A 27,523-nucleotide genomic window follows, 5' to 3' on the forward strand; every position below is an offset into this window, starting at 1 on the left:
GGATAGATTGCTGCTGCTCAACCTGACGGTTTGGTCACGTGGAGGAGTTTCCTCGAGCAGGGACCATGGGCAAGAAGAAAAGCAGCAGCGGTGGCGGCCTGGGCCGAGCTATCATCAAAGAGAAGAACCAGTCTTCGGGGAGATTGCGGAAAACTGACAGCTGGGTGAGACTGGTCAGGCATCTTCTCGGGCCCTCCGACTCCACCTGAAACTCCTGCACACTACCTATTCCCCAACACCCCCTGCCCCAAGGTCCCTCTTTCACCACCTTCTCCTCCCACTGCCCATCTCACAGTCCCATGCACTCTCTGCCCACTACCCACTCTTTGCCCACCAACCCATTACCCACGACCCTCCTCCCCACTACCCCACCCACGACTCCCTCCCCATTGCCCCCCTTCCCATTGCCCCCCTTCCCCCTGCCACTTCTGCCCTGCCGCAACACTTGTTAGTTCCTCTACAGTAACTGAATTTATGAAACACTCTTGCTTCAATGTTGATATCGTTGACATTGTTGTAATAACTGAATCTACTTCGATTGTATCACCCATAGCTTCACACAAGTGAACTGAATGATGGCTATAACTGGGGCCGGCTCAATTTGCAATCTGTAACAGAACAAAGCACTTTAGATGAATTCCTTGCAACTGCAGAACTGGCAGGCACAGAGTTTGTAGCTGGTAAGATATTTTGCAAATAGTTCAGAATTCTAGGTGTGTGGTTCCATCAATGCACTGATCTTTATTATCTTGCTCTGATTAAGATCCATTTTGATATTTTCATTTTTTTTCTAGTTCAATTATATTTGAAAGCCTACATTTCTCTTTTACGAAAAGGCCAGGTAAATAATCATTGTTTAGGTCTGTCTGAATCATCAGCACGTGGGTATAATCTGAATTTTCAACATTGAGTTTTATTTTCAGGCACTGATACAAGAGAATAAAACTAAGTATTGTGAATACTAGGGAAACAAAAACATAAATTGATGGTGACACTCTGCAGGTCTAGTTGCATCTGTGGGAAGAAAACAGTTTTTTTTTAGATTACTTACAGTGTGGAAACAATAAGTCCACACCGCCCCACCGAAGCGCAACCCACCCATACCCCTACATTTCCCCCTTACCTAACACTACGAACAATTTAGCATAGCCAATCCACCTGACCTGCACATCTTTGGACTGTGGGAGGAAACCGGAGCACCCGGAGGAAACCCACGCAGACACGGGGAGGACGTACAAACTCCATACAGTTAGTCGCCTGAGGCGGGAATTGAACCCAGGTCTCTGGCGCTGTGAGGCAGCAGTGCTAACCACTGTGCCACCGTGCCGCCCATAGTTCTGATAAAGAGTCACTGGACTCAAAGCATTAACTGTGCTTTCTTCCCACTGATGCCAAGGGTGTATTGTCGTCAGATTTGTACTTTATGTTATTAACCTTGCTATCTTGAGGATAACATGACTGGACCAATAGCTACCAGTATTCTTTCACTATTGTTTAAATACACCTCTTCTCTGTTTAAATAAATTATTAACGTTTAGAGATATTTTCTGATTCTGCATACTGTTCTGATCACCTTGTCTAGGTCTTTTCCTATCATGGTGGCACAATTTGTTAATTTTCACTAGTGTATTTAGATAGGCTACGCAATTTTTTTCTCTTAAGAGATTTTTCGGCAGGCTGTTCTCGTTTCAAATTCAAAATATGCATTGTCCTGATTTTCCATCTGAAGTCCACTAACCCTAAGAACATGCAAAATCACAAAAGCAGACTGTTCTAGACCATTTTGAAATTCAGTCATCTCCGCTTCAGGGAGCTCCTCAGGATAGTATCCTCAGCCCAAATATCTCCAGTTGCTTCATCAAAGGTCTTCCTCCATCTACCATAAAGAGTTGGAGATGTTCATTGAAATTGCACAAATTTCAGTGCAATTCACGACTCCTCATGTACTGAAGTATATCTAAGTGCAGCAGGACTTGGACAATGTCCAGTTTGGACTGACAAGTGGCAAGTAACATTTGTGCCAAACAATGACCATCTCCAACAAGAGGGATTCTAATCATTACTCCTTTACATTCAGTGGCATTACTTTCAATATTCTGGGGTTACCATTAACTAGAAACTGAACTTGACGAGCAATCCTGATGAAGGACCCTTGCCCGAAAAGTCAGTTCTCCTCCTTGGATGCTGCCTGACCTGCTGTGCTGATCAAGCACCATACTCTCGACTCTGATCTCCAGCATCTGCAGTCTTCATTTTCTCCTAGCTATATAAATACTGTGGCTACAAGACCAAATCACAGACTAAGAATACTGCAGCTCGTAATGCCCTCTATTTCTCCAAAGTTTGTACAGCATCTACAATGCACAAGTCAGGAGTGTGATGAAATACTTCGTACCTGCCTGGATGAGTGCATCTTCAACAACACACTCAAAGCCATCCAGGTAGCGCTCTTGATTGGTACCAACATTGTCACTTATTCATACCCTCCACTCTCAACTCCCAGTAGCATCAAGAACAAGATGAACTGCAGGAATTCACAAGGCTCCTTAGACAGCATTTCCAAACCCATGGTCACTACCACGTGGAAGGACAAGGTCAGCAGATAAATGCGAACAGAACCCATCTGCAAGTTCCCTTCCAAACAACACACCATCCTGACTTGTAAATATATCACAACTCCTTTAATCCTGCTGGGTCAAACTCCTGAAATCCCTCTCCCTAACAACACTGTACTTTTAGCTATACTAAGTTGACTGCATTGGTTCAAGATGTAGCTCATTACCACCTCCTAAGGACATCTAGGGATGGTTAATAAATGCTGACCCAGCCACATACATGTACTACCTATGAAAGAAAAATGACTCTTAATATTTTCCCAGTGATAGATATTGGTTCCGAAGGCAGTTGAATCAAGAGTGTGATGAAATGAGTGATAAAAATTAGTTGATGTGTAATGCAGTATAGATGACAGTCATACAGGATTTTTGTTTATTTATTGGACGATTTGTGTTAGTTGTGCTGTCCATTTTTCATTGTGTATGTCCACTGTATACTTGTGGGAAGTGTGTTTTAATATAAACCATTACTTTGTTGATGGCCTACAAGTGTTTATACCTGAGATACTATGGCAGTGTTTGTAATTGAGAGGAAATCTGTGGAAGAAGTTTTAGTATGTATTCATAACAAAGTTTTTAAATTTCTATGTTGATAGAGAAACTGAATGTCAAGATTATTTCTGCTGAGGACAGAACTGGTTTACTGACAACAGAGGAAAGCAAAAAGATCAAAAAGATTCAAGAAGAGAATAAGCAGTTTCTTTCCATTCCCAGAAGGTGCAAAAGTGTTCCAATATTTATTCTTTAAAGATTTTGATTTATGAACACAACTGTGTTGTTCAGGAAAGATGAAATATTTTAATGCTGGAAATTCTTCTGTGGCAGATAACTCGAATAATATTCTATAATTCTAATTGATTTCCTTTTCTAATAATTGATTTTCTGCAGACTGCTCACTTTGTGTCCTGAGGTAAAAACAATGACTGCAGATGCTGGAAACCAGATTCTGGATTAGTGGTGCTGGAAGAGCACAGCAGTTCAGGCAGCATCCAAGTAGCTTCGAAATCGACGTTTCGGGCAAAAGCCTTCGGGCAAAAACGTCGATTTTGAAGCTACTTGGATGCTGCCTGAACTGCTGTGCTCTTCCAGCACCACTAATCCAGACTTTGTGTCCTGAGTCAATTTCAAACTGCACCTGAAATAACTTATTTCTGTATTATCCGAAAGATCCTTAATGTTTCAGAATATTAAAAAATTATTTTTGATTAACTAAAATACAAACTTTATGTCCAATGTATTTTGATTTTAAGGTATAGTTGAAAGATAAATTGTTTTTACATTTTTTTTAAAATTAGAAGTTTGCACTTGTTCAGTTTTCCACTGAATTACCTTTGAATCAATTCTTTTGTTGACCTTGTCGACATTATTCTGTGGAGCTAGGGTCAATTTCCAAATGTATACAGATAACATCCAGTTGTCCCATCTTTCAGGTTCCATCTCTCTAGTATCTGTTGCTAAACTGAATGTCAGATATCTAATTTTGGATGAATCAATTTTCTCTGACTCAAGTTCTACTAAATGTAAAGTCACACCCTGTATTTGGGCCAATTAAACGTTTTGTTTTAATCTTTTTCTTAATTAGACTGGAAGTTGGCTAATGTGGTGCCACTATTTAAGAAAGGTGGTAAGGAAAAGCCAGGAAACTATAGACTAGTGAGCCTGACATTAGTGATAGGCAAGTTGTTGGAGAGAATCCTGAGAGACAGGATTTGCATGTATCTGGAAAGCCAAAGGCTGATTAGGGATAGTCAACATTCCTTTGTGCATGGGAAATCATATGCCACTAACTTGAGTTTTTTGAAGAAGGAACAGTGTTACTTGGTGAGTGTTGCAGTTTGTATGTGATTAACATTTTTGCAAATTAAATACTAATGGGTATGAAGTTTATTTAACATGAATTATGTGGGAAGCAAGAGAGGAAATTGCAGTACCGTTGGCAATGATCTTCTCGTCTTCACTGTCAACGGGGGTGGTACCAGGGGACTGGAGAGTAGCGAATGTTGTGCCCCTGTTCAAAAAAGGGAATAGGGATAACCCCGGGAATTACAGGCCAGTTAGTCTTACTTCTGTGGTAGGCAAAGTAATGGAAAGGGTACTGAGGGATAGGATTTATGAATATCTGGAAAGACACTGCTTAATTAGGGACAGCCAGCACGGATTTGTGAAGGGTAGGTCTTGCCTTACAAGTCTTATTGAATTCTTCGAGGAGGTGACCAAGCATGTGGATGAGGGTAGAGCAGTGGATGTAGTGTACATGGATTTTAGTAAGGCATTTGATAAGGTTCCCCATGGTAGGCTTATGCGGAAAGTCAGGAGGCATGGGATAGAGGGAAATTTGGCCAATTGGATAGAAAACTCGCAAACCGGTCGAAGTCAGAGAGTGGTGGTAGATGGTAAATATTCAGCCTGGAGCCCAGTTACAAGTGGAGTTCCGCAGGGATCAGTTCTGGGTCCTCTGCTGTTTGTAATTTTTATTAATGACTTGGATGAGGGAATCGAAGGGTGGGTCAGTAAATTTGCAGATGATACGAAGATAGTTGGAGTTGTGGACAGTGAGGAGGGCATTTGTCGTTTGCAAAGGGACTTAGATATGATGCAGAGCTGGGCTGAGGAGTGGCAGATGGAGTTCAACCCTGCCAAGTGTGAGGTTGTCCATTTTGGAAGAACAAATAAGAATGCGGAATACCGGGTTAATGGTAGGGTTCTTAGTCAGGTGGAGGAACAGAGGGATCTTGGGGTCTATGTACATAGATCTTTGAAAGTTGCCACTCAGGTGGATAGAGTTTGTAAGAAGGCCTGTGGTGTATTATCGTTCATTAGCAGAGGGATTGAGTTCAAGAGTCATGAAGTGATGTTGCAGCTGTACAGGACTTTGGTTAGGCCACATTTGGAGTACTGTGTGCAGTTCTGGTCGCCTCACTTTAGGAAAGATGTGGAAGCTTTGGAGAGGGTGCAGAGAAGATTTACCAGGATGTTGCCTGGAATGGAGAATAGGTCGTACGAGGATAGGTTGAGAGTTCTCGGCCTGTTCTCGTTGGAACGGCGAAGGATGAGGGGTGACTTAATAGAGGTTTATAAGATGATCAGAGGAATAGATAGAGTAGACAGTCAGAAACTTTTTCCCTGGGTACAACAGAGTGTTACAAAGGGACATAAATTTAAGGTGAAGGGTGGAAGGTATAGGGGAGATGTCAGGGGTGGGTTCTTTACCCAGAGAGTGGTGGGGGCATGGAATGCGCTGCCCGTGGGAGTGGTAGAATCAGAATCATTGGCAACCTTTAAGCGGCATTTGGATAGGTACATGGATGGGTGCTTAATCTAGGATAGAAGTTCGGCACAACATCGTGGGCCGAAGGGCCTGTTCTGTGCTGTATTGTTCTATGAAAATTCATAATGAGGACAGAGTGGTAGATGTGGTCTAATGGTCCAGTAAGATGTTCATCAAGGTTCCTCATGGTAGACTGGTTAGCAAGGTTAGAACAAATGGAATACAGGCAGAACTAACCATTTGGACACAGAACTGACTCGAAGACAGGGTGGTGATGGAGGGTTCTTTTTCAAACTGGAGGCCTGTGACCTGTGGTGTGGCACAAGGATCGGTGCTGGGTCCACTACTTTTCGTCATTTATATAAATGATTTGAATGTGAAAATAGGAGATATAGTTAGAGGGTTTGGAGGTGTAGTGGACAGTGAAGAAGGTTACCTCAGAGTACAACGGGATCTTGACCAGATGTATCAATGAGTCAAGGAATGGCAGATTGTGTTTAATTTTGATAAATGTGAGGTGCTGCAGTTTGGAAAGGCAAATCAGGACAGGATTTATACACTTAATGGTAGGGGTCACGGGGAGTGTTGCTGAACAAAGAGACCTTGGAGTGCAAGTTCATAATTCCTTGGAAGTGGAACTGCAGGTGGACAGGATTGTGAAGAAGGCTTTTGATGTACTTGCATTTATTGGTCAGTACATTGAGTATAGGAGTTGGGAGGTCCTGTTGCGGCTAGGCCACTTTTGGAATACTGCATGCAATTCTGGTCTCCCTGCCATAGGAAGGATGTTGTAAAATTTGAAAGGGCTCAGAAAAGATTGACAAGGATGTTGCCAGGATTGGGTGGGTTTAAGCTATAGGGAGACTGAATAGGCTGGGGCTATTTTCCCTGGAGAATCGGAGGCTGAGGGGTGACCTTATAGAGGTTTATAAAATTGAGGGGCTGGGATGGGTGAGTAGACAAGGTCTTCCCCGGGATGGGTGAGTCCAAAACTAAAGGCCATAAGTTTAAGGTAAGAGGGGAAAGATTTGAAAAGGACATAAAGAGCAACTTTTTCACGCAGAGGGTGTTGCATGTATGGAATGAGCTGCCAGAGGAAGTGGTGGAGGCTGGTTCAATTACAACATTTAAAAGGATGGGTATATGAATAGGAGGAGTTTAGAGGGATATGGGACTAGATGAATGTAGCATATCTGGTCGACATGGATGAGTTGGATCGAAGGTTCTGTTTTCATGCTATACGTCTCTATGACTCTGGTTGCCTTTTACGTAGGCCTTATTGGGATGAGAACACAGCAGCTGAAGACCTGCAACAATCAGAACGGGAAAACTTCCTGGAATGGAGAAGACAGCTGGCTCGGTGAGTGTTGCAGTTTGTACGTGATTAACATTTTTTGTAAATTAAATACTAATGGGTATGAAATTTATTTAACATAAAAAAAACAAAGAGTCTTGTGATTTTGGGTCTAAGACCTTGAAGCACATGTGGGCAACTATGAATCACTGGATGTTTCCTGCTGCCTTACTTAATCATCTTACAACTTTAATTCAATGGGCTTTTAACTTTGGTTGCTTGAAGTGTCATTGTCATAGAGTTCACTCATCAAAAGAATCTAGAGACTTGTTTTGAAGATCTTATGTCTTAATTAAGATTGTCAGAATTGTGATTTTTAACTGAGTCGGAATTGTAATTGTAGGCAGAAAAAATAAAATATATCCCTCCCTTCAGTAAACATGCCTGGAGTCTCTGCCAGGACTTCATTTAAATCTTCTGTGATGGTAACAGAGTGTGTTAGGCAAAATCCTGTAATTCAGAATTGGGTTAAGTGTGAATAGGCATAGGTGAACTCTGATGTAGCTTGACATCTCTTTCCCAAAAGTCTTGTTTTTTTAAAACAAAAATATTCATTCATCATCTTACCTTACTAGTTAAGCAAACTTTCATCTGCAACTGATTCCATAACAGCCCTGAATACCCATAATATGAGCAAGATGTTTCCCTGTGTGGGGCGATCTAGAACAAGAGGTTGTAGTGTTAGGTTAAAAGGTGGCAGATTTAAAACAAAGCTCAGGAGGAATTACTTCTCTGAGTTATGAACCCATGGAATTCTGTACTCAAGACCACAGAGAATGCTGGATACTGAATAAATTTAGACAATAGACAATAGGTGCAGGAGTAGGCCTTTCAGCCCTTCGAGCCTGCACCGCCATTCAATATGATCATGGCTGATCATTCCTAATCAGTATCTGTATTGAGGAGATAGACAGACTTAAATCGTAATGTTATGGGAAGCAGGCAGGAAAATGGAAATGAGGTTGAGGTGAGATCAACTATCATTGGATTAAATAGTGGACCAGGCTTGAGGGGTTGAGTTGCCTTTTTCTGTCCTAGTTCTAATGTTCTTATATATGACTTGGAAGTTGCTTGGGCTCAATTTTCCCACCATAAGGCAATGTGAAAGGTATGATTATGGCATTACCATAATATAGTGCAATATCTGCAATACCTGCAACTGGCAATCCAGATCCACAGTCCACACGTGACAAAATAGTGTTTTAGTTGCACAGATTTCCACCCCTTTACCATGATCTGTAGCACAAATGTTAACAGCATGAAAATATTGCTTTCAAGCCACAAATGTGTGGAATAATCCCCCTCCAGAAAATTTGGAATTGTCCTATTCAAACTGAGTGATCACTGATCAGCCAATTTCAGCACTTGTTGAACTTTATTTAGAAAGCAATCTTGTAAAGGTTTAACACCATTTTCTCCTAAAGTGCAAATTGCTTCTGGACAAAATGCATTTATCTTGCACCAAAACTTCTAGGAACAATTTTTTTTAAAACCAATTCTTATTCTCCCTTTATCTCCAGATTGGAAGAAGAACGCAACTTGATCCTGACACCGTTCGAAAGGAATTTAGAGTTTTGGCGTCAACTATGGAGAGTGATTGAAAGAAGGTATGGTATGTAGAACTAACATCCCTTTAAAATCACAATCTAGATCATCTTACTTTGCTGTCAAAAACTTGGAATACTAAGCAGAATATTTAAATCTATGTGGATGAATAGGCACTTAGTTGGGATGTATTTTATAACTATAAGAGATCTATCTTGGCTTATGAATTTAGTTAAATTTAGATAAAGCAATTCAATATTTATTGTTGTGTATTGTGAAACAATCCTTACTTTATTGTTTGGGGTTTATGGTTTCTGTTGAATTTAGAAAGTTGTCTTAATACACCTGGGTATTCTTCTTCCATCCTTTGCCTGATCCAGACTGAACAGGGTGTTCAGCTTTATGGTGTTAATTTGCCATATTTTAAAGTTAATATTTTTTCCATTGTGGCATCATTTTCAACTTTTCCAATGATGCTTTGCAACTTGCAGAATTGATATACAGAACATGAAAAGTTTAGTTGTCATGTGTTATCTCTTAACACCTCTGGAGGATACCTTTTCCAACTCATCATAGTTTTTAATATATAAAATCACGGGATGTGGTCATTACTGCCACATTTATCACCAACTTGAGTTAGCCTTGAGAATGTTTTTTTGAAACCGCTGCAGACCATCTGGTGCGGGTACACCCATAAGCTCCAGGGAGTTCCAGGATTTTGATCTAGTGACACTGAAAGATACATATCCAAGTCTAGCCAGTGAGTGGTTGTGAGAGGAACCTCCAGATATGGTGTTTACATGTATCTGCTTCTCTTGTCCTTCGAGATGGTAGTGGTCATGGATTTGGAAGGTGCTTTTGAAGAAGCCTTGGTGAATTTCTACAATACACTTTGCAAATATAATGCACTTATACTAAATATCAATGGTAGAGTGATGAATGTTTGCTGATGTGGTGCCAATAAAGTGGACTGTTTTGTCATGGATTGTGCCAAGCTTCTTGAATGTTGGAGATGCATTCATCCAGGCATGTGTGGAGTATTCCATCAGATTCTTAAATGTATCTTATGCATGATGGACAGGCATTGGAGAGTTAAGAGTTGGGTTAGTCACAGCAAGATTCTTAGCCTTTGGTCTGTTGCTGTAGTCACAGCACTTGAATGAATAGCCCAGTTTAGTTTTTGATCAGTGTTAACCTAGGATGTTGATGGTGGGGTGTCCATGGATGATACAATTGAATGACAAGGGATGATAGTTTGACTATCTCTCTTGTTGGAAATGTTCATTACCTGATACCTGCCTGGTATGAACATTACTTGCCGCTTGTTAGCCCAGTTTGAACATTGTCCAGGTCTTGCTGCAATTAGGTGAAGAGTTGTGAATGGCTGCTGAACATTGTACCGCCAGCAGACATCCTTTTTAACTTTCTGATGAAAAAGATCATTGAAGAAGGTGAAGATGGGTGTGCCAAGGACATGATCCTGAGGAATGTCTACAGAATTGATCTGGAGCTGAGATAACTGACTCCTGTCCTCCTCCTCTATTGTCCTGTGTGCCAGGTATGACTCCAATCGGCAGAGACTTTTCCTTCTGATTCCCAATGACTCCAGTTATGTTAAGCTCCTTGATGCCACACTCCAGTCAAATGTGGCTTGATTCTGAGGGCAGTCATCTTATCTCATCTCTGGTGTTCAGCTTCTTTGTCCAGATTTGGACCAAGGCTGTACTGAGGTCAGAAGCAGGGTGGCCTTGGGGAAACTCATAATGAGTGTGAGTGAACAGGTTATTGTGAGCAAGTGCTGCTTGTTAGTGATGTCAGTAACACTTTAGATCACATTGTTAATGATTAATGATGCTGGGTTGTATTTATCCTGCATTTTGTAGACAGGACGTACCTAGACAATTTTCCATATTGCAAGGAGGATGCAAGTGTTGGGTATGTACTGGAATAATTTGGCTAGGACGTGGCAAGTTCTGGAGCACAAATCTTTAGTAGTGTTGCTGAAATGCTGTCAGGGCATATAGCTTTTGTAGTATTAAGTGCCTCCAATTGTTTTTGATATCGTGTTGCGAATTGTATTTGCTGAGTGCTAGCACCTGTGATGTGGGGGACCTCTGGACGAAGATGGAGATGGATCATCCACTTGGCACTTTTGGCTGAGATTTGTTGCAAATGCTTTAACCTTTTCCACTGATGTGTTGGGTTCCCTGTTTTTGAGGTTGGGATATTTATGGCGCTGTTTCTTTAGTGAATTATTTAATTGTCCCCCAACATTCCTGACTAGATATGGCAGGACTGCAGAACTTAAGTTGAATACATTGGTTTTGGAATCACTGAGCTGTGTCAGTCACTTGTTACTTATGCGATGTGGCACAAAGGTTTGTAGCTGCATGGGAACTTCATTTTAGCAGGTGCCTGGTGTTGCTGCTGGCATGCCCTCCTCCTTGCTTCATTGAACCAGTGTTGATTCCCTGGCTTGATTGTAAAGTGGGGGATATGTTGGCTGTGCAGTTGTAGGTTATGTTAGTGTGGTTCTGCTGCCACAGCGTTCTCATGAGTGCCCCATCTTGATTTTGCTATATTGAATTGAATTAAATTTATTGTCATGTGTACCGAGGCACAGTGAAAAGCTTTGTCTTGCGAGCAGTACAGGCAGATCACTGAGTTAAGTAGCATAGATAAGTTAATAATGGGTAAACAGTGACAAAAACAAAAACACAGATACAAGCGAATGTTAAGAGTTTGAGAGTCCATTCAGTATTCTAACAACAGTAGGGTAGAAAAGGTTTCGAAACTGGCTGGTGTGTGTGTTCAGGCTTCTGTACCTTCTCCTCGATGGTAGAGGTGGTAGGAAAACGTTGCCAGGGTGGGATGGATCTTTGAGAATGCTGGCAGGCTTTCCTTGACAGTGGGCCTGGTAAATGGGTTCTATAGATGGGAGGTTGGCCTTTGTGATTGTCCAGGCTGAATTCACCACTCATGAATGGTACAGTTGCCCTACCAGGTGTGATGGCATGGTGATAGTGTCATGCAACTCAGTAGAGGATATTCTCAATGTGAAGACAAGGACTGTGCAGTAGTCACTGTTATCACTACTGTCATGGACAGATACATCGGTGGCAGGCAGTTTGATGAGGATGAGGTCAAGTATGGTTTTTCCTCTTGTTGGTTCAGTCCAGCAGCTGTTTGACCAGCTTGGTCCGTAGTGGTACTACCTTGCCACATTTGATGCTGGACATTGAAATCCCCCACCCAGAGTACTACGCATGCCCTTGGTGTTTCATCCAAGTACTACTCAACATGGAGTAATACTAATCCATCAACTGAGGGAGGAATGGCAGCACATGCTAATCCAAAAATTATCTTGTCCATCTTATCTGATGCCATCAGACTTCGTGGGGTCTGGAGTCAAGATTGGAGACTCCTAGGACAGTTTCCTCCCTTCTACAGTCACCTCTACTAGAATAGTGATGTTTTTGGGACATGTGTAAAGTATGACTCCGAGATAATGTTGCTTGCCTAGTCTGAGTTGAAAATTTTATTCTACTAAATTATTGTCATAATTGAACTACTGAATTATTTTTTGTTTCTGCAGTGATATAGTTGTTCAGATTGTTGATGCTAGAAACCCACTGCTTTTCCGCTGTGAAGACTTGGTAAGTAAAAGCTTATTTATAGCTCTTTTTGCCAGCAATAAAATGCCTCATCTCGTTTTAAGTGTAGATATGGTTTCAAACTCAAATGAGGATTTTAACCATTGGTTCTTCTACCCATATTTAGACTCCAGCTAAAATGGTGTTGTCACATTTAAAGTGTCTTTTTTAACACTTAAATAGGCCACATTTTCTTGAGAATGTTATAACCCAAGATTTGACAGCTGATTCTAAATGACACCACATCCGGAGGTCACCGGTGTAGATCTTCAGTCAATTTGATTCAGTCCACATGATATGAAGAGACAGCTGAAGGCACTGGATACTGCAAATACTATGAATACTGCAAATACAGGTGATATTCCAGCAATGGTATTGAAGGCATGTGCTCTAGAATTTCTTCAATACTGACATCTAGCTGATAGTGTGGAAATTTGTCCAGGTATATCCTCAATGCAAAAAGCAGGACAAATCCACTTCGGCCAATCAGTCCACCCTCAATCATCAGTGAAGTGGTGGAGGGTGTCGTCAACAGTGCTGTAAGCAGCACTTGCTTATCAGTAATTTGCTCACTGATGCTCAGTCTAGATTCCACCAGGATCAGCTCCAGATCCTATTACGCTATTGGTTCAAGATTAGATTAGGTTAGATTCCCTACAGTATGGAAGCAGACCCTTCGGCCCAACAAGTCCACACCGACCCTCCGAAGAGTAACCCACCTAGACCCAATTCCTTACCCTATGTTTACCCCGACTAATGCACCTAAGACTACGGGCAATTTAGCATGGCCAATTCACCGGACCTGCACATCTTTGGATTGTGGGAGGAAACAGGAGCACCTGGAGGAAACCCACGCAGACACTGAGAGAATGTACAAACTCCACACAGACAATCGCCCGAGGGTGGAATTGAACCTGGAACCCTGGTGCTGTGACGCAGCAGTGCTAACCACTGAGCCACTGTGCTGCCCATATAAGGGTAAAAGAGCTGAATTCTTGTGATGAAGTAAGAGTGGTTACATTGTAACAGTTCTTGATATGTTAAAATAACCTGTGCATTTTCTCTACTTTTTTTATTGCTTAGTTTCTGTTTTTCACTGTCTCGCCGCTTGCATTTTAAAAAACGTTACAATTCACAAATTGTGTTCTGTTTCAAGACAATTGCACTTCTTGATCATGTGCAGTTCTTTCTGCTGGTCTTGTCTGATGCTATTTCTCCTCTAGCTGAATGTAACTATTAACAAAAACAGTTACATGTACAAATCGTATTCTATCAAACTGCCTTGACGGTAACTCTCTGCTTTCAGCTCCAGCCTCACATGCTTAAGATCTTGCTCTTTGCTGTTTCTAGATTTATTGGTGCTTTAGTTATAGACTATACTTCGAGAAGTACTTGTGGCCAGGCCTCATCCCAATTTTTTATCTTATGTCATGGAGTGCAGATTTCAACATTCACTGGTCTAACAAGTTGCAGCAGTTGACCCCAGACTGAAAAACTATTCTGTTTGAATTATAGGAGTATTTCAGTTACATTGTTTAGACAATCTAGGGTAGACGAGTGGAAGAATATTAAGTGTGCAGAAGAGTAAACATGAGTAGGAAAGGGAATTAGCAAATCAACAAAAGCCAGCAGCGACAGGCATACAATAGGTAATATTGTAAAAAAAAATTATGCAGTTCATCCTTGAATATGCTGAACTCTAATGTCTACTTTTTTCCTTGAATCTTATGATTATTCCCAGGAACGCTATGTGAAGGAGGTCCGGAAAGATAAAGACAACATGATCCTCCTGAATAAATCTGATCTGCTGACATGTGAACAACGGAGAGCCTGGGCAAGATATTTTGATAAGGAAGGTATCCAGATTGTATTCTGGTCAGCAACTGCAGAAGGGAAAAGACTTGATGCTGAAGCAAGGGTAAGCCATTAATGAAAGCTATTTTGACAGATGTTTAAAATAGGAACAGGAGGAAAATCAGTAATGAATGAAAAGGACATTTTAGCTCAGCGATTATCATCCTTCTAGTATATTAATTATCGTATTGCAGACTGAAACTACAATGAGAATCCAGTATTTTTATTCTACAACTACTAGCATCTTGAGAAAATTAAATCAATATTTGAGGAATATGCTTTGTAATATTTAATGTTTAAGAATAATCTACTTAATTGACTTTATTGCAATTTTTAGTCCACTAAAAATTAGAGCTGGTTTAGAACTGGTTTCCGGTAAACACTTGAAAGATTACTTAGCAGTAACTTTATTTGCAGTCATAGTTATAGATCTCCTGGTGATAACAATGCTGCTAAAATAAAACACTGAATTGCTTTTGTTAAAATTGCTTGTGGATGATTGGTGAGATTCTGAAGTTCAGTTTCCTCCTGGGATTCACTCTAGACTGCAAGCCTTATGGTTCCACCTCAGAATGCTCTGTCTTATGACCCTCAAGTGTCTGGGTTATCTGAATGTCAGCATAGTGCAATCTTTGAGTACCATGGAGCAGGAATTGTGATTCTCATGCCACTACCTTAGCATATTTGTTCAGTCAGTTTTTTGATATGCTGAATGATAGAGATCTATATAGGCAGATAATTTTGTAAGTTGTGCTGAGTAACCCAGAGCCACCATGACAGGTGTTTTTATTTTGGCACCTTGCTGTTCAAGGAGAAGATGAAAGTTGTACATTGGAAGCTACTTGAACTTCAGTTGCTGCACTTTTCAATCTCTGCAAGCAGTTTGACATTCCTTGGAAACTGCATTGACTAGTCAACTCTGCAACCTTGGTTATCGGACGCTGTGTGATGATAACCCCTCAGATCTTATGACAGAACTAACCACTCTCTTTACATTGAAGAGAGTTGGTTTCAGACTCTGCATCAAACAATGTGCCAGTTGAACATCTACTCCCTCATCTCCCTATTTAATCCATAGATTCAAGCAAACTACTCCTTGCACCAAACATTTAATTTGTTAAAATGATAATCTTTTGAACCCTGATCTTGTGGTTCTCATGAACTTTTCTACAGCAAATCTTAACTTACTGGCAATGTAGCCCCTGTCGTGCCCTGTTCACTGAGTTTGGCTGATGTCCGGTAGTGCTCAGTGTATCCCAGTGTGAAGGTCTGCGTTCTTCACGGAGTTCTAAGTCATAGTTGGTGTTGATCACTAAACTGGTGCCAGGGACAGTTGTAAAAATTGAGACAGTGCTATCTTCCTTGCTTTTCTCCTCCTCCACTTTCTTGGGTAGGAGTGGCATGCAGAAGCTTATTCCCTTCCATTTTTTTTCTGAGGGTTGAAGAAGGATCTTGCTCTTAGTACCCTACAGTGAGAAATGTAAAAGGTAAGGATGCACTGTGGCCACTATAAGGAGGTGTTTGTGATGAGACCATATGGAACTTGAGCAAGGATGAATGCTTTTGGATAGGTACATAAAGACTCTATACGCCTGGGCAATCTGTCTACTTTTTGGCCATTTGCGTGATGATGGGCAACACTGCCTCTTCAGGGGACTGATTTCACCTAACAGCCAGGTCCTTGTGCTATCTTATCCTGAAGAGACAGCAGTGTATTGATAGGTGTGTTTGTGTATGATTCCTTGTCTGGTTGAAGAGTGATTGTGCTGCACAGTGTAGTCGTTGGGTTTCATGAATGCAAGTGAAAAATTAGATTGTGGATGAAATTTGGTGAGGTTGGCACTGGTAGTGATGCCATTCAGTAAGCAGTGGTATTGTGAGATAGGCTGTAACCCTGATCTCTGTCAAATAGTTACATTGTTTGCTGCATTGCAACATGTCCCAAGGACAGAGATCTTGACTTGTTTCAATGCATGGGTAATCACCTTCCCCATCAGCTGTGTTGGTGTATACTTGGTCCTGTGGGTACAGGACATTTACTTTCATCACCTCTGAGGAAAGGTGACTCGACTCGACTCTGATTTCTCTCCACAGATGCTGCCAGACCTGCTGAGCTTTACCAGCAATTTCTGTTTTTGTTCTTTCACTACTTCTGTCAGGCCCTCAGTGATAGATGTAGAACCTATGAACCTTCTACCTCAGTCTCTGCGCCATTGTGAAATTTTGCTTGTTGGGCAACGGCTGCACACCTTCAGTGCCGGTGGGAGCCTGGTGGCTCCAACACCAGGAATATTACTTATATTCAGCACTTTAATACTGAACTTGAATTGGGAAAGATTCAGGCTGATCTGAAAAAGAAATGGCAAGAAAGTGGGGAAGGAAATCAGAATTAAATAGTTAAGTATTTAAACTGAAATGTTTGTGTCCATTTTGAGTGTTGAAATTTATTTTGTTTTGGAAAACTAAACCATTTTCTGTTGGTTCTTTATTTGATTTAGTCTGGAATTCGTTTCTTGATGTTTTGATAGTAACACAACACTGAACAATGCTAGAGATTTGAATGTTGCGATATAATACTAAAACTAAATTAAATGTTTGTCAAATCATTGATATTTGTCTTGTTTGAACTTGGGCTTCTATTAAACAAAGTGACCTCTCATTTTTACATGTGTTTTCATTGGGATAAAATTTACTGTCTCAGTCCTATTGCACAACCAGCACAAAAATCATGTTACAGCCTCAATGCTTCTAATTTTCATTGTTTAGGGAGAAGCACAAGAGAGACAAAGTGAAGTGAGTGAAAGAGAACGTTCAAGAGGATCAGTTACTCCGTTTGATGCTCAAGATGGCTTGTGGCCTGATTACGATGCAGATGAAGGTGACTCTAGTGAAGATTGTGAAGATGATGACTCTTGGCAAACCTGTTCAGGAGAGGAGAATAAAAGTATAATCGACTCTGATATTGAGAACCCGACTGGTCCAATTAACATAAATCCTAACTCCGCTGGCCATTGTGAGCACTACGACAAGGGAAATGACAAGCCTGCATGTAGTTCAAGGTCCAGTACAACAGCGTTTACGAAAAAATGTGTGAATAACCCAAGCCACCTGATGCAGCGAAATGAACTGTTGAAGATTTTTAGAACTTTGCACGAAGGACAGCGTGTGAAAGATGATGAAATAACAGTGGGCTTAGTGAGTGAATACTTAAGTAACTTTGATATTTTTTCGTCCACCTTCTGTTGTATTTTTGCCCGTTTATTACTTTGAAAAAGGAATGGTATGATGACAAAAAAGCATTTAGTCTCTCTCACTGGCATTCTGTTTGATTCATATTCTGTTTCATGCTTTTGTTTCCTTTCTTTAAATCATTTACATTTTTTCTATGATGTATTATTTATGTATTTCTTCCTTCATTCATTCCCAATTTTCCACTGTTGTTTTCATTCTAGTTTTTTTTTGATGCTTTGACTTTGTGCTTTGGTTGCTTAAAGAAAATATGGGATAAACTTCCATATCAAAGAAGGAAATAATGTGACAGTAGCAGCAAAAGTGGAAGAAACAGGATATATTCCAATTGTGGGGAAGGTAGGGTGGGCAAGACAAGAATTTGATTACAAAGAAGCAGTCATGAGGTGATCAGAGCATGTGGTTCATGAAAGCTGGAAAACAGATGGAGAGCAAATGTTAGATTTCAACAAAAAATCTGTAGCTAGCTTCCTTTTAAAAATTTCCATTTCTTTAGATAGATTCCTGATGAAGAGCTTTTGCCCGAAACGTCGATTTCGAAGCTCCTTGGATGCTGCCTGAACTGCTGTGCTCTTCCAGCACCACTAATCCAGAATCTGGTTTCCAGCATCTGCAGTCATTGTTTTTACCTTGTAGACTTTGGAAAGGTCAACCCTCAAATAGATGACATCTTAATATTGATGCTTTCTTTCAATAGAAATAAAAACAAAGTATCATTGTACACTGGCGATTTTGAGAAGATTTGTAGCTCAGGTTGAGGTTTCTGGTTGTAGGTTTGCTCATTTCCAATGTTTCATCACCCTGCTAGGTAACATCTTCAGTGGGCCTCAGGCAAAGCAGTGTGCATGATTCCTGCTTTCTATTTGTATGTTTGTGTTTAGGACAAGCCAAACAAAGACACGCATGAGAATTCCTAGAAGCATGCCATTTCAACCGGAACTCTATCAACAAACATATCGAGTTAGACCCCATCTACAACCCCTGAGAAAAAGAACAGGAAATGACATCACCAACCCAAAGAAACCCAAGCCTATAAATAGAACGCAGAAATGAACCTCCCAGCTCAGCGAGCAAACCTACATCCAGATCGTTGTACACTGTGATGTGGAGGTGCTGGTGTTGAACTGGGGTGGACAAAGTTAAAAATCTCTCAACACCAGGTTATACTTCAACAGGTTTATTTGGAAGTACTAGCTTTCGGAGTGCTGCTCCTTCATCAGGTAGCTAGTGGGACAGGATCATGGGATACAGAATTTATAGTAAAAGATCATAGTGCCACACATCTGATGGAATATATTGAACAAACCTAGGTTGTTGTTAAGTCTTTCATCTTTTAGAATGGGTTGCAGGTTTCGATTCATTAATATGTAAATCCCAGAACTTCTTTCAAGTCACATTCCTGAGATAAGATTTTATTTTTAAAAAATTGACATCTCAGCTCAGACAATGCATTAAAGGTGCAAGGTTGGAGTCTGTCTGTATTCCAACCTTGAGTCAGGAGTTTGATTTCCAAAGGAAGAATTTATAAAATGTCTCGCACCCTCTCACAGGCACATACTCTGTCACACTTGCACGCACACACACTATCAGGCATGCACATGCTCTCTCTCCCTCACATGCACATGCAAATAGGTTTATGGGGTGAATTTGTATTTGCAGATACATTCTATTTTGTTCAAAAAGCACACAATGTCAATTTTTTTTAATAAAACCTTAAATTATCTTGGGAATGTGACTTTAAAGAAGTTCTGTGATTTACATATTAATGAACTGAAACCTGTTATCTGTTCTAAAAGATGAAAGACTTAACAGCAATCGAGGTTTGTTCGATATATCGCATCAGTTGTATGACACTATGATCTTTTGCTATAAATTCTGTATCCCATGATCCTGCCCTACTAGCTACCTGATGAAGGAGCAGCACTCTGAAAGCTAGTACTTCCAAATAAACCTGTTGAACCTGGTGTTGTGATTTTTAACTTTGTCATTGTGCACTGATTATCTTTCTTAGTTAAAGCCAATCCTTGACATGAGATGTTAAGACTTAATGTATTTGGTTTTTGTTTTATAAGGACCTGCCTCAATCCCTGTGTGCATTCTTGTATTTTTACCTGTTATTATTTGAACATTTTATTTTTGGGAGCCAGTAGTCTTTTACTTTGTATACGCAATGTGTCAGGCACTTCATGCATCACCAAAATGGAACCCCAGTGGTGTAAACTGGGAATGTATAAATAGATCATCTGTGAATGTTACATTATGTCTGTGGTTTGTATTCATGGTTTGTTTCATTTTAATAGGTAGGATATCCAAATGTAGGCAAAAGTTCAACAATCAATACTATTATTCAAAATAAGAAAGTTTCTGTGTCTGCAACTCCAGGCCATACAAAACACTTTCAGGTACTTTGTCTTTAGTGCTGAATTTTTACTCGTCAATTTGTTTGTTAAAATGTTTTGAGTAGATGTGAAGAATTGAAATGGAATTTTTTTTTCTCCTTGTTCGCATGTCAGTATCAAACAACTATAAATCAGTTAAGTTAACTGTAGGGTAAAGCTGCACCTACATCAATTAGAATATGACAGTTAGAGACTGATTGCACAATTATAATATTATAATTTGTTGTTATGCATGTCTGATAATTCACTTAACATGATAAACAATGACTTAAATGGGGCTTTTGTGGTGCAGTAGGACTGTTGACTCCCACCTGCTTTAGAGGTGCAAAATAACATTTCTGAGCAGGTTTATAAGGAAAAAAATTTAAACAAAGAATTGAATTCATATTCGCTTAATTCACTGAATAGTTTTAGTTGTGGGGTGGTATAGCTTTTATCCTTCAGTCTATAAACTGCAGAGGCACAGTCCAAAGATGAGCAATGTTTCATCTTCTGATAACTTTATGAATTGGGTTCATTAAGCAGAAAATGTTGAAAAAAGTTAATATTTTTTAAAAAACAACTAATTTTGAAATTTAATAGATTCTGGCTCAATATGAGCAGTTAATGTGTCATCTTTTGGGTAAAATATTGAATCCAATCTAAAAATAACTTCAGCTGATCTCTAATACTGAATTTTCTTTTAGACGTTGTACGTGGAGCCAGGTTTATGCTTGTGTGACTGTCCAGGCCTAGTGATGCCATCCTTTGTTTCCACCAAAGCAGAAATGGTCTGTAGTGGAATTTTACCCATAGACCAAATGAGAGACCATGTGCCACCTATCTCTTTAATATCCTTTTTCAAAAATTAAATGTCATAATTGGTTGAATTTACATGGTGTTAATATGTTAATTAAGAATCTTGTTTCTTTGGCAACATTATTTCTTCTTAAGAGGACCAATGCACTTGGGAAGAACTTCAACAAGAGGAAAGCTTTCTCTTTAGTTAAAAATGCAACTCCTACCTCATGGCCATCAAATTATGACAATTAAACAATTTTTAATGCATTTCTTCCAAACTCATTAAACTGTGGAATTGATTTACTTGTAGTATTGGAAGTTTGTTGAGCTTGTCATATTCTACACAAATGCTAGTTGATTTAAATAAAAAGTTTGTACTTGAGGTGTACCACCTAGAGTTTCCTTAATACTGTCCTGAGATTTTAGCAGTACAGCTTTTAGGAAATATCTTTAGCTTTTGTTAAAATTTGGGTCCACTGGAATTTTGGTTTCTTGCCCCTCCTCTCCCAAAAGATATTTTTACTTAGAAATTAATTCTCAACTTTGTCTTAACAGATATGTAATACTATGTAGGCAATTTTTTTTCTGGCTTTGTCTAATTAAATTAGATTGTTTACGTTGAAAATTTTAAAATCTTTTGAATTAAGGCTTCAGATTATCAGAATCCCTTTTGCATTTCCTTCTTTTCTCCTCATTATTCTGCCTGTGTTTTGTGGTAGCCTGAAAGCTTAAAGCAGTCTGCAAAGATCTAGTGAGCTCTGTGGCATGACTTTCCCTGACTTAATTTCGAAACCAGCTCCCCGGGATTCTGGTCTCAAGCAATAGTTCCAATATCCTCTTAGCTGTCCCATCATCAAAAATGTTTTCAAATTGGATCTAGGCATTGAAAAATACATTTGCAAGACTAGAGCTCCTTATTTACTCTTGTTCCTACTACTTATGCGATGGACTGCAGTGTTGTCCATGTTCAGGTTATCTTAAGTAGTTATATATTGTTGAAAACAGGCCCAATGTTGGCAAGTTCTTAAAGATAGGCTGGGCTTTCTAACTACTGTGAAAATAACGCATAGAATTTTTATTCTTTCTGACACCGCTTACGCCATTTCAATAAATTGGCAACATGAATTTGGAAAATGGAATTGAGTCCTTCTGTATTCAGGAGATTTGATATATATAGTTTTCACCTCACAGGTTAGTTTGTATGATGATTTTAAAGACCATAATGTTTTTGAGCTGTGAAATATCATGAGAAAATTTGAATGTATAATTTTTTTAAATGCTTCATTGTTTTGTCTATTTATTTAACATGATTTTGCCTTCACAATCGCTGTCTTCTCCTCTTCCCATCTCACTTCTTCCTCCATCACCACTTCCTCGTTCCCAACCATTACCACAGTTATCATAAAACTTTGCAACAACAACTCTAGATCCACCAAATCCTATCATGTTGATGTATAATTCTACATTTTTTTTTGAAGGAATAAAGTAATTTCCTATCGGCACTTTAAAAAAAATAAATTCAACCAACAATGAAATACTGCGGTATCAAAGATTCTGAAATAACAACCTGAAATCAAATTTTTTTCCTCTTTCTTGTCGAGTTCAAATAGATTATCGATGGTGCCAATCTTTAGAAACTACATAATCACCATACTTACTTGCCATATTCTTTATATGAGGTGCAACTATGAGTTTCTACTACTATAATTTTACAATAAAACTATTGCATGTGTGTTACTAAAACCCCAAGTTTCTGGTGTGATTATATAAACACACAATATTGGATTTACTCAGACATCTCAACAGAAAAAGAAAGAAGATTTGGTCCCTCTATGCTCTGGGAAACAAATGCAGACTAGACAAGGGTCTGTTTCCATGTCGTACATCTCTCTGACTCTATGTAACACAATTGTGGGTTGCAGCTATCACCATCAATTTTTAAAGGACACATTTGTTTGAAATCCTTGATTGAACTATGTTTGCCAGCATATTCCCAGGCATGTTTTGGAAGCCACGTATGGAATTAATATTATCCGGCCCAGAGAGGATGAAGACCCAAACAGACTACCTACTTCTGAGGAATTATTAACTGCCTATGGATGTAAGTCTAATAAGTGTATCTATTTCTATTCATACTGTATTTAATTTGTGGACAATGTTCACTTGTGCTATTGTCTGGCTTTACAGGACAATTAGTAGTCTGGTCTTAATGTAGCAATAATTATTAAAAATGCCATTTTCTGGAATTTTGAAGTACAGGCATTAGTTTTTGCTTTTCATCATGATTTCCATTCTAACCATGGCTCCATTGAGTTTGAGGGAGGTCAGGTGTAATCTACTGCCTCATTTGAAATAGACCATCGGAAAAGATGTAAGAGTAAAGCTAATTATATTAGTGTTTTGCGTTATGCCATTACATTTCCCTTGCAGTTGAGGAATATTGTTATGAAGGTGTAAGAGGTACTGTACCTTTAAGAGAGTTAAAAGCTGGCAGAACTACCTGATGTAGCACCAACTGTTCTGAATAAGGCAACAGTGTAACATTTGTCAAACAGCTAGATCAGTTGGGTTGCCTGGAGATGACAAAACAAATTCAACTTCAGCCAATCAGTTTACATTATACCTCAAAAATACCAAACTCCAATCAAGTTTGAATATAGCTTATTGACAATATTAAAATTTGACTTTTTGGTAAATCTTAATCGGGGGTTTTATCGGTTTTATCTAGTATTATAAAAGGGAAAGTAAAAGATAAGTTAGAGGAAAGAGTTGGGAATAGTTGTTAATTATTTTGTTAGATTTTTAAGTAAGAATAAAGTTGTTAATTTTTACTTTAAATAGTTCTTGGCCTCTTATTTTCAGATTACAGCTAGGGATAAATCTTTTTTGTGTTGCTGGTTTAAAATTAACAGAGGGGGTTTACCCCATGTCGCAACAATGTTTCTCCTTCCTCTCTTTCCTCATTCATTTGTGAGCAGAATCTTGTTATGAGGGAGACTGAATATCATGAATCTGTGCACATGTCAGTGATTAGAACAGTGTCAGGAAGTCAAGGGGAAATTTAAGTAGTGAGCTGTAGGGTAATTGGAATTGCACTTGTGGACAAAATTAAAATGTCTCATTTTGGCTCTTTATCCGAGGTACCTGATTCTGTTATGAGACTGCGTTGTCACTCTTGACAACTGTTTAAATGTCCCTGAGTGGTTCATTTCTCAAGCTAATTCGATCATAGAATCCCAAAAGAGTAGAAGTAGGCCATTCGGCCCATCCAGTCCATACCGACCCTCCGAAGAGCATCCTGCTCAGACCCTCACCAACCACCGCCCCAACCCTATCCCTGTAACCCTGCATTCCATGGCTAATCCACCTAACCTACAAATCCATGGACACTGGGCAATTTAGCATAGCCAATCCACCTAACCTGCACATCTTTGGACAATGGGAGGAAACCTGGGTCCTCAGAGGAAACCCACGCAGGCACATGGAGAATGTAGAGACTCCACACAGACAGTGGTTAGAATTGAATCCAGCTTCCTGGCACTGTGAGGCAGTCACGCTAATTACCAAGCCACCATGCTGCCCTATCCCAAAATATTAGTGTGATTCATCATTTCCAGTATTCAATATTTTTGCATCATAACCATTTTTATTTGAATTCTTCTGTGGACTGTACCCTTGCACAGCTATGAAACATAGGCCAAAGTTGACGCTTTATCATTTTATCAGTGGCCTGACCTTCCCAATATTCCAATGAGGGAGAGTAGAATGTATTGCAGTTGGAATTGTTCTAAAATGTGCACACCTGCTTTTTGGATGGTGCTTTTAGATACTGATTTCCTGTGACATTTACCTTCTCATCTTTGTTCTGTTTGAAGGATGAAAAAAATGAGTCTCTTAGCCAAAAATATTGTGCCCAAACCTTTATTAAAAGCTACGTTCTACAATCATGTTTGTATTTTTTGTTTCAGTAGCACAGCTTGGTTAGGCAAATGTAATTTCTTTTTTTCAGAAAGTCACGCTCTTAATGCTGGAAAAGTCCAATAATGAATTCCGTCATCTGTTTAACCAATGTATTGCTATCTTGCAGATATGAGAGGTTTTATGACTGCCCATGGACAACCAGATCAACCTAGAGCAGCTCGATATATTTTAAAAGATTATGTTACAGTGAGTAAACTGTTTGACTGTACAGTGTTTGTAGTCTTTGCACTGAGTGCATGATTGTTTGTTTGAGAGTGAATCCTGTTTTGTTTTCATAATTATGAAGAAAATTGTTTGGAAGAACCATTGGACTGGGGGTTTTTGTTTAGCCACAATAGTGGCTAAGTTGTTTTAAGTGCAAAAGATAGAGATGAACAGGGTGCCAGATTAGAGAGAAACATGTATAGTGATATTCAGTATTCAAACCAGTATTTTTGATTATAAATGATGTGGATTGGGCATACAGAGCATCATTTAAAAGTTTACAGGTGAAGCAAAACTTGGAAGAGTATGGTAAACATAGAGGAAGACAGTTGCAAACTTTGGGAGGTTTAAGACTGATGAAATTTGGAAAAATGGCAGATAGTTAATAGAGAGAAGTGAAATGATATTTGTTTTGAGTGAAAAATTAGTGATGTAACATCTGTTAAATGTGTAATTTTAAAATGTTGCAGGTATTGAGAGATCTACGCGTTCATTCATAGATCTTTGAAACTGGAGTGACAGTTTGCCAAGAGAAAATCAAGGTGGGGGGGGGGGGGGAAATTATGATCATGTTTTGTTAGGGATGAGATGAGAGAAGAGTTTACACAGTGAACTACTACGTTTGGAAATCACTGCCTAAAGATGGCAGAAAAAATTGAACTGGATGTACATTTGAAAAGGAGATATTAGCGATGATTCTGACTTGTTCGGAAGAAAGGTATAATTCTCCACAATGAGTTGAAGTCTATTGAGTAGTACCATGACTAATGTTTTGCCATTGTCTGTTTGTGATGATGAGAAGTTTTCTTCACTCAACTCTATTCCAAAGTTGGCTGTCTTATATTTCTGCTGTTAGTCCTGGATATTGAAGTGAAGCTTACAAAAAAAAACCACCCAAAGTTGGGAAATTAGCAAATAGTCATTGAAAAGAAATTGGTTCCCACATGTCAAACATGCAGGAAGTTAGGATTAGCATCCTTTAGTGATAGTTATTTTGGTGCCGACTCGAGCCAAAGTGCCTTTTCTATGCTGTATGAATCTATGTATAAAATGAATATCTAGATTTGAACAGATATTTTAATGTTTTTTTTTCTGCTTCTAAATTTAGGGCAAGCTGTTGTACTGCCACTCTCCACCTGGCATTGATCCTGCTCATTTCCAATTCCAGCATGCTAAACTTGAAGAATGTGGTGTTGTATGTGATGAGAATGGTACAAATTTCAAAAGGAAGCAACATAATTTGAAAAGAATTGAAAATTATGTGGACAAAAGCTTCTTTCATCAGGTAAAGAAGCACAACAAGTAGAATGCAATCTAGTGTTATTCTTGTGGAATGGATTTCAAGTGACAAAAGCTTGGTATAGGTCATAAACTGGAATACAAGTAATAATAGCAGGATTGTTAAGGAAATTATTCACATGTTCCTTTAAATTTATTTGAAATACTGTAGATTTGGGTGGTTGGGGTTTGGTGGAAGAGTCCCTTCATCCCAATAATCCTGAAACTTGGACCTGTTTATAATGTTATTCTTCGCTGTTTTGTGTGTTAGAGCTTTATTCTGGAAATTGATCCAGTTTTAGTAAGATTTACAGTATGTTTGAAATTGACTTACGTATTTTATATTTTATAAAAGGAGAATATGCGTGCTTTGACAAAAGGAATTCAGTCAGCAATGGGCTTAAAGTATGGCATTAGTTCAACACCGATGACTGGAGCCAGCATGGAAAATGTGGCAGGAAAACCATGGAAAAAGCATGGCAATAGGCATAAGAAAGAAAAATTACGGAGAATGTATAAACATCTGGATGGGTGAACTTCACTTGTTATTCTCAGGAGTTGGACACTTAACCTAATTACTTATTGCTCAGTTTATATTCACATAATGGGAATATGTGCAGCAAGTCAGAAGCAAAAGTAATAAATGTGTTTCAATGTACGCTGAAAGAAAGAGTCAGCAACCTGATGGAATACACTGCAGTATTTGAACTAATTTAGTATAATTCACTTGGAATTTCCAGTCCATCATTTATGCAGACTTTGTTACAGTGAGTTTTTAATCTTTTCTGAAGATGTGTGTGATTCCATTGTTGAATTCTGCAGTAAAAGAATAAAATAAGTACATGTAGTATCACTTGGCATTTATTTACTAATTGAGAATAGATAATGACATTTGTTTGGATTGTGTTTGAAATGATTTTCTTTCCCCAAAAATGGCTGCACTTGTCATCAAAATTTTCCACATTTTGTGATCACCAATGGAATGGAGTGTCACCAGCTTTCAAACTGGTTTTGCGAGGCTAGTGGGGCGGTGCACCATATCTGGAGGTTGTGGTATTGAATGTCAGATTTAGCTGACACTCAACATATTGTTTATTCTTGTTGAGTAAATGTTGCTAGTTATGTCTGTACAAATTTAATACCAGGTTTTTAGAAGCAAGTAGGGAATGGAAGAGAAAGAATGGAAATGTTGTTTTCTAAGAATCCACATTATTATGTGGAAGAAACTTTGTTTAGTTTTAGATGTGTCATATTAGAATCAATTTCACACAGTTGTGCACAAATGACATTTCAGGGGTGGGAAGAGATTTAAGGGCATTGGGGTTACACAAATGGTGTGTAAT

General features: G+C 39.2%; 1 protein-coding gene and 1 long non-coding RNA gene across 2 annotated transcripts in view; one reads left to right on the forward strand and one right to left on the reverse strand.

The window, feature by feature from the left end:
- On the forward strand, positions 1-27,028 carry lsg1 (large 60S subunit nuclear export GTPase 1). Its single transcript, XM_072572534.1, has 14 exons — positions 1-164; positions 554-680; positions 3,212-3,332; positions 7,157-7,243; positions 8,758-8,844; positions 12,378-12,438; positions 14,177-14,353; positions 17,056-17,484; positions 19,839-19,940; positions 20,624-20,767; positions 22,695-22,818; positions 24,805-24,884; positions 26,011-26,187; positions 26,536-27,028. Exons 1-14 carry the CDS (start codon positions 66-68, stop codon positions 26,713-26,715), a joined length of 1,995 nt encoding a protein of 664 aa, XP_072428635.1. The 5' UTR covers positions 1-65; the 3' UTR covers positions 26,716-27,028.
- LOC140478913 (uncharacterized) overlaps positions 7,774-27,523 on the reverse strand; it is an 88,656-nt gene continuing 68,906 nt past the window's right edge. The window contains exon 3 of the long non-coding RNA XR_011960892.1: positions 7,774-7,897. This is a non-coding gene — a long non-coding RNA (uncharacterized lncRNA). The remainder of the gene's footprint in view (positions 7,898-27,523) is intronic.

This window comes from Chiloscyllium punctatum, chromosome 6, assembly GCF_047496795.1.
Source record: "Chiloscyllium punctatum isolate Juve2018m chromosome 6, sChiPun1.3, whole genome shotgun sequence".
In the NCBI taxonomy this organism is placed as follows: domain Eukaryota; kingdom Metazoa; phylum Chordata; class Chondrichthyes; order Orectolobiformes; family Hemiscylliidae; genus Chiloscyllium; species Chiloscyllium punctatum.

Excerpts from the sequence above, each read along its gene's own strand:
- lsg1 (XM_072572534.1), top strand. The coding sequence starts at position 66 with ATGGGCAAGAAGAAAAGCAGCAGCGGTGGCGGCCTGGGCCGAGCTATC. Across the intron at positions 165-553 it reads TGCGGAAAACTGACAGCTGG|CTTCACACAAGTGAACTGAA; the intron begins GTGAGACTGGTC and ends TATCACCCATAG. Across the intron at positions 14,354-17,055 it reads GACTTGATGCTGAAGCAAGG|GGAGAAGCACAAGAGAGACA; the intron begins GTAAGCCATTAA and ends TTCATTGTTTAG.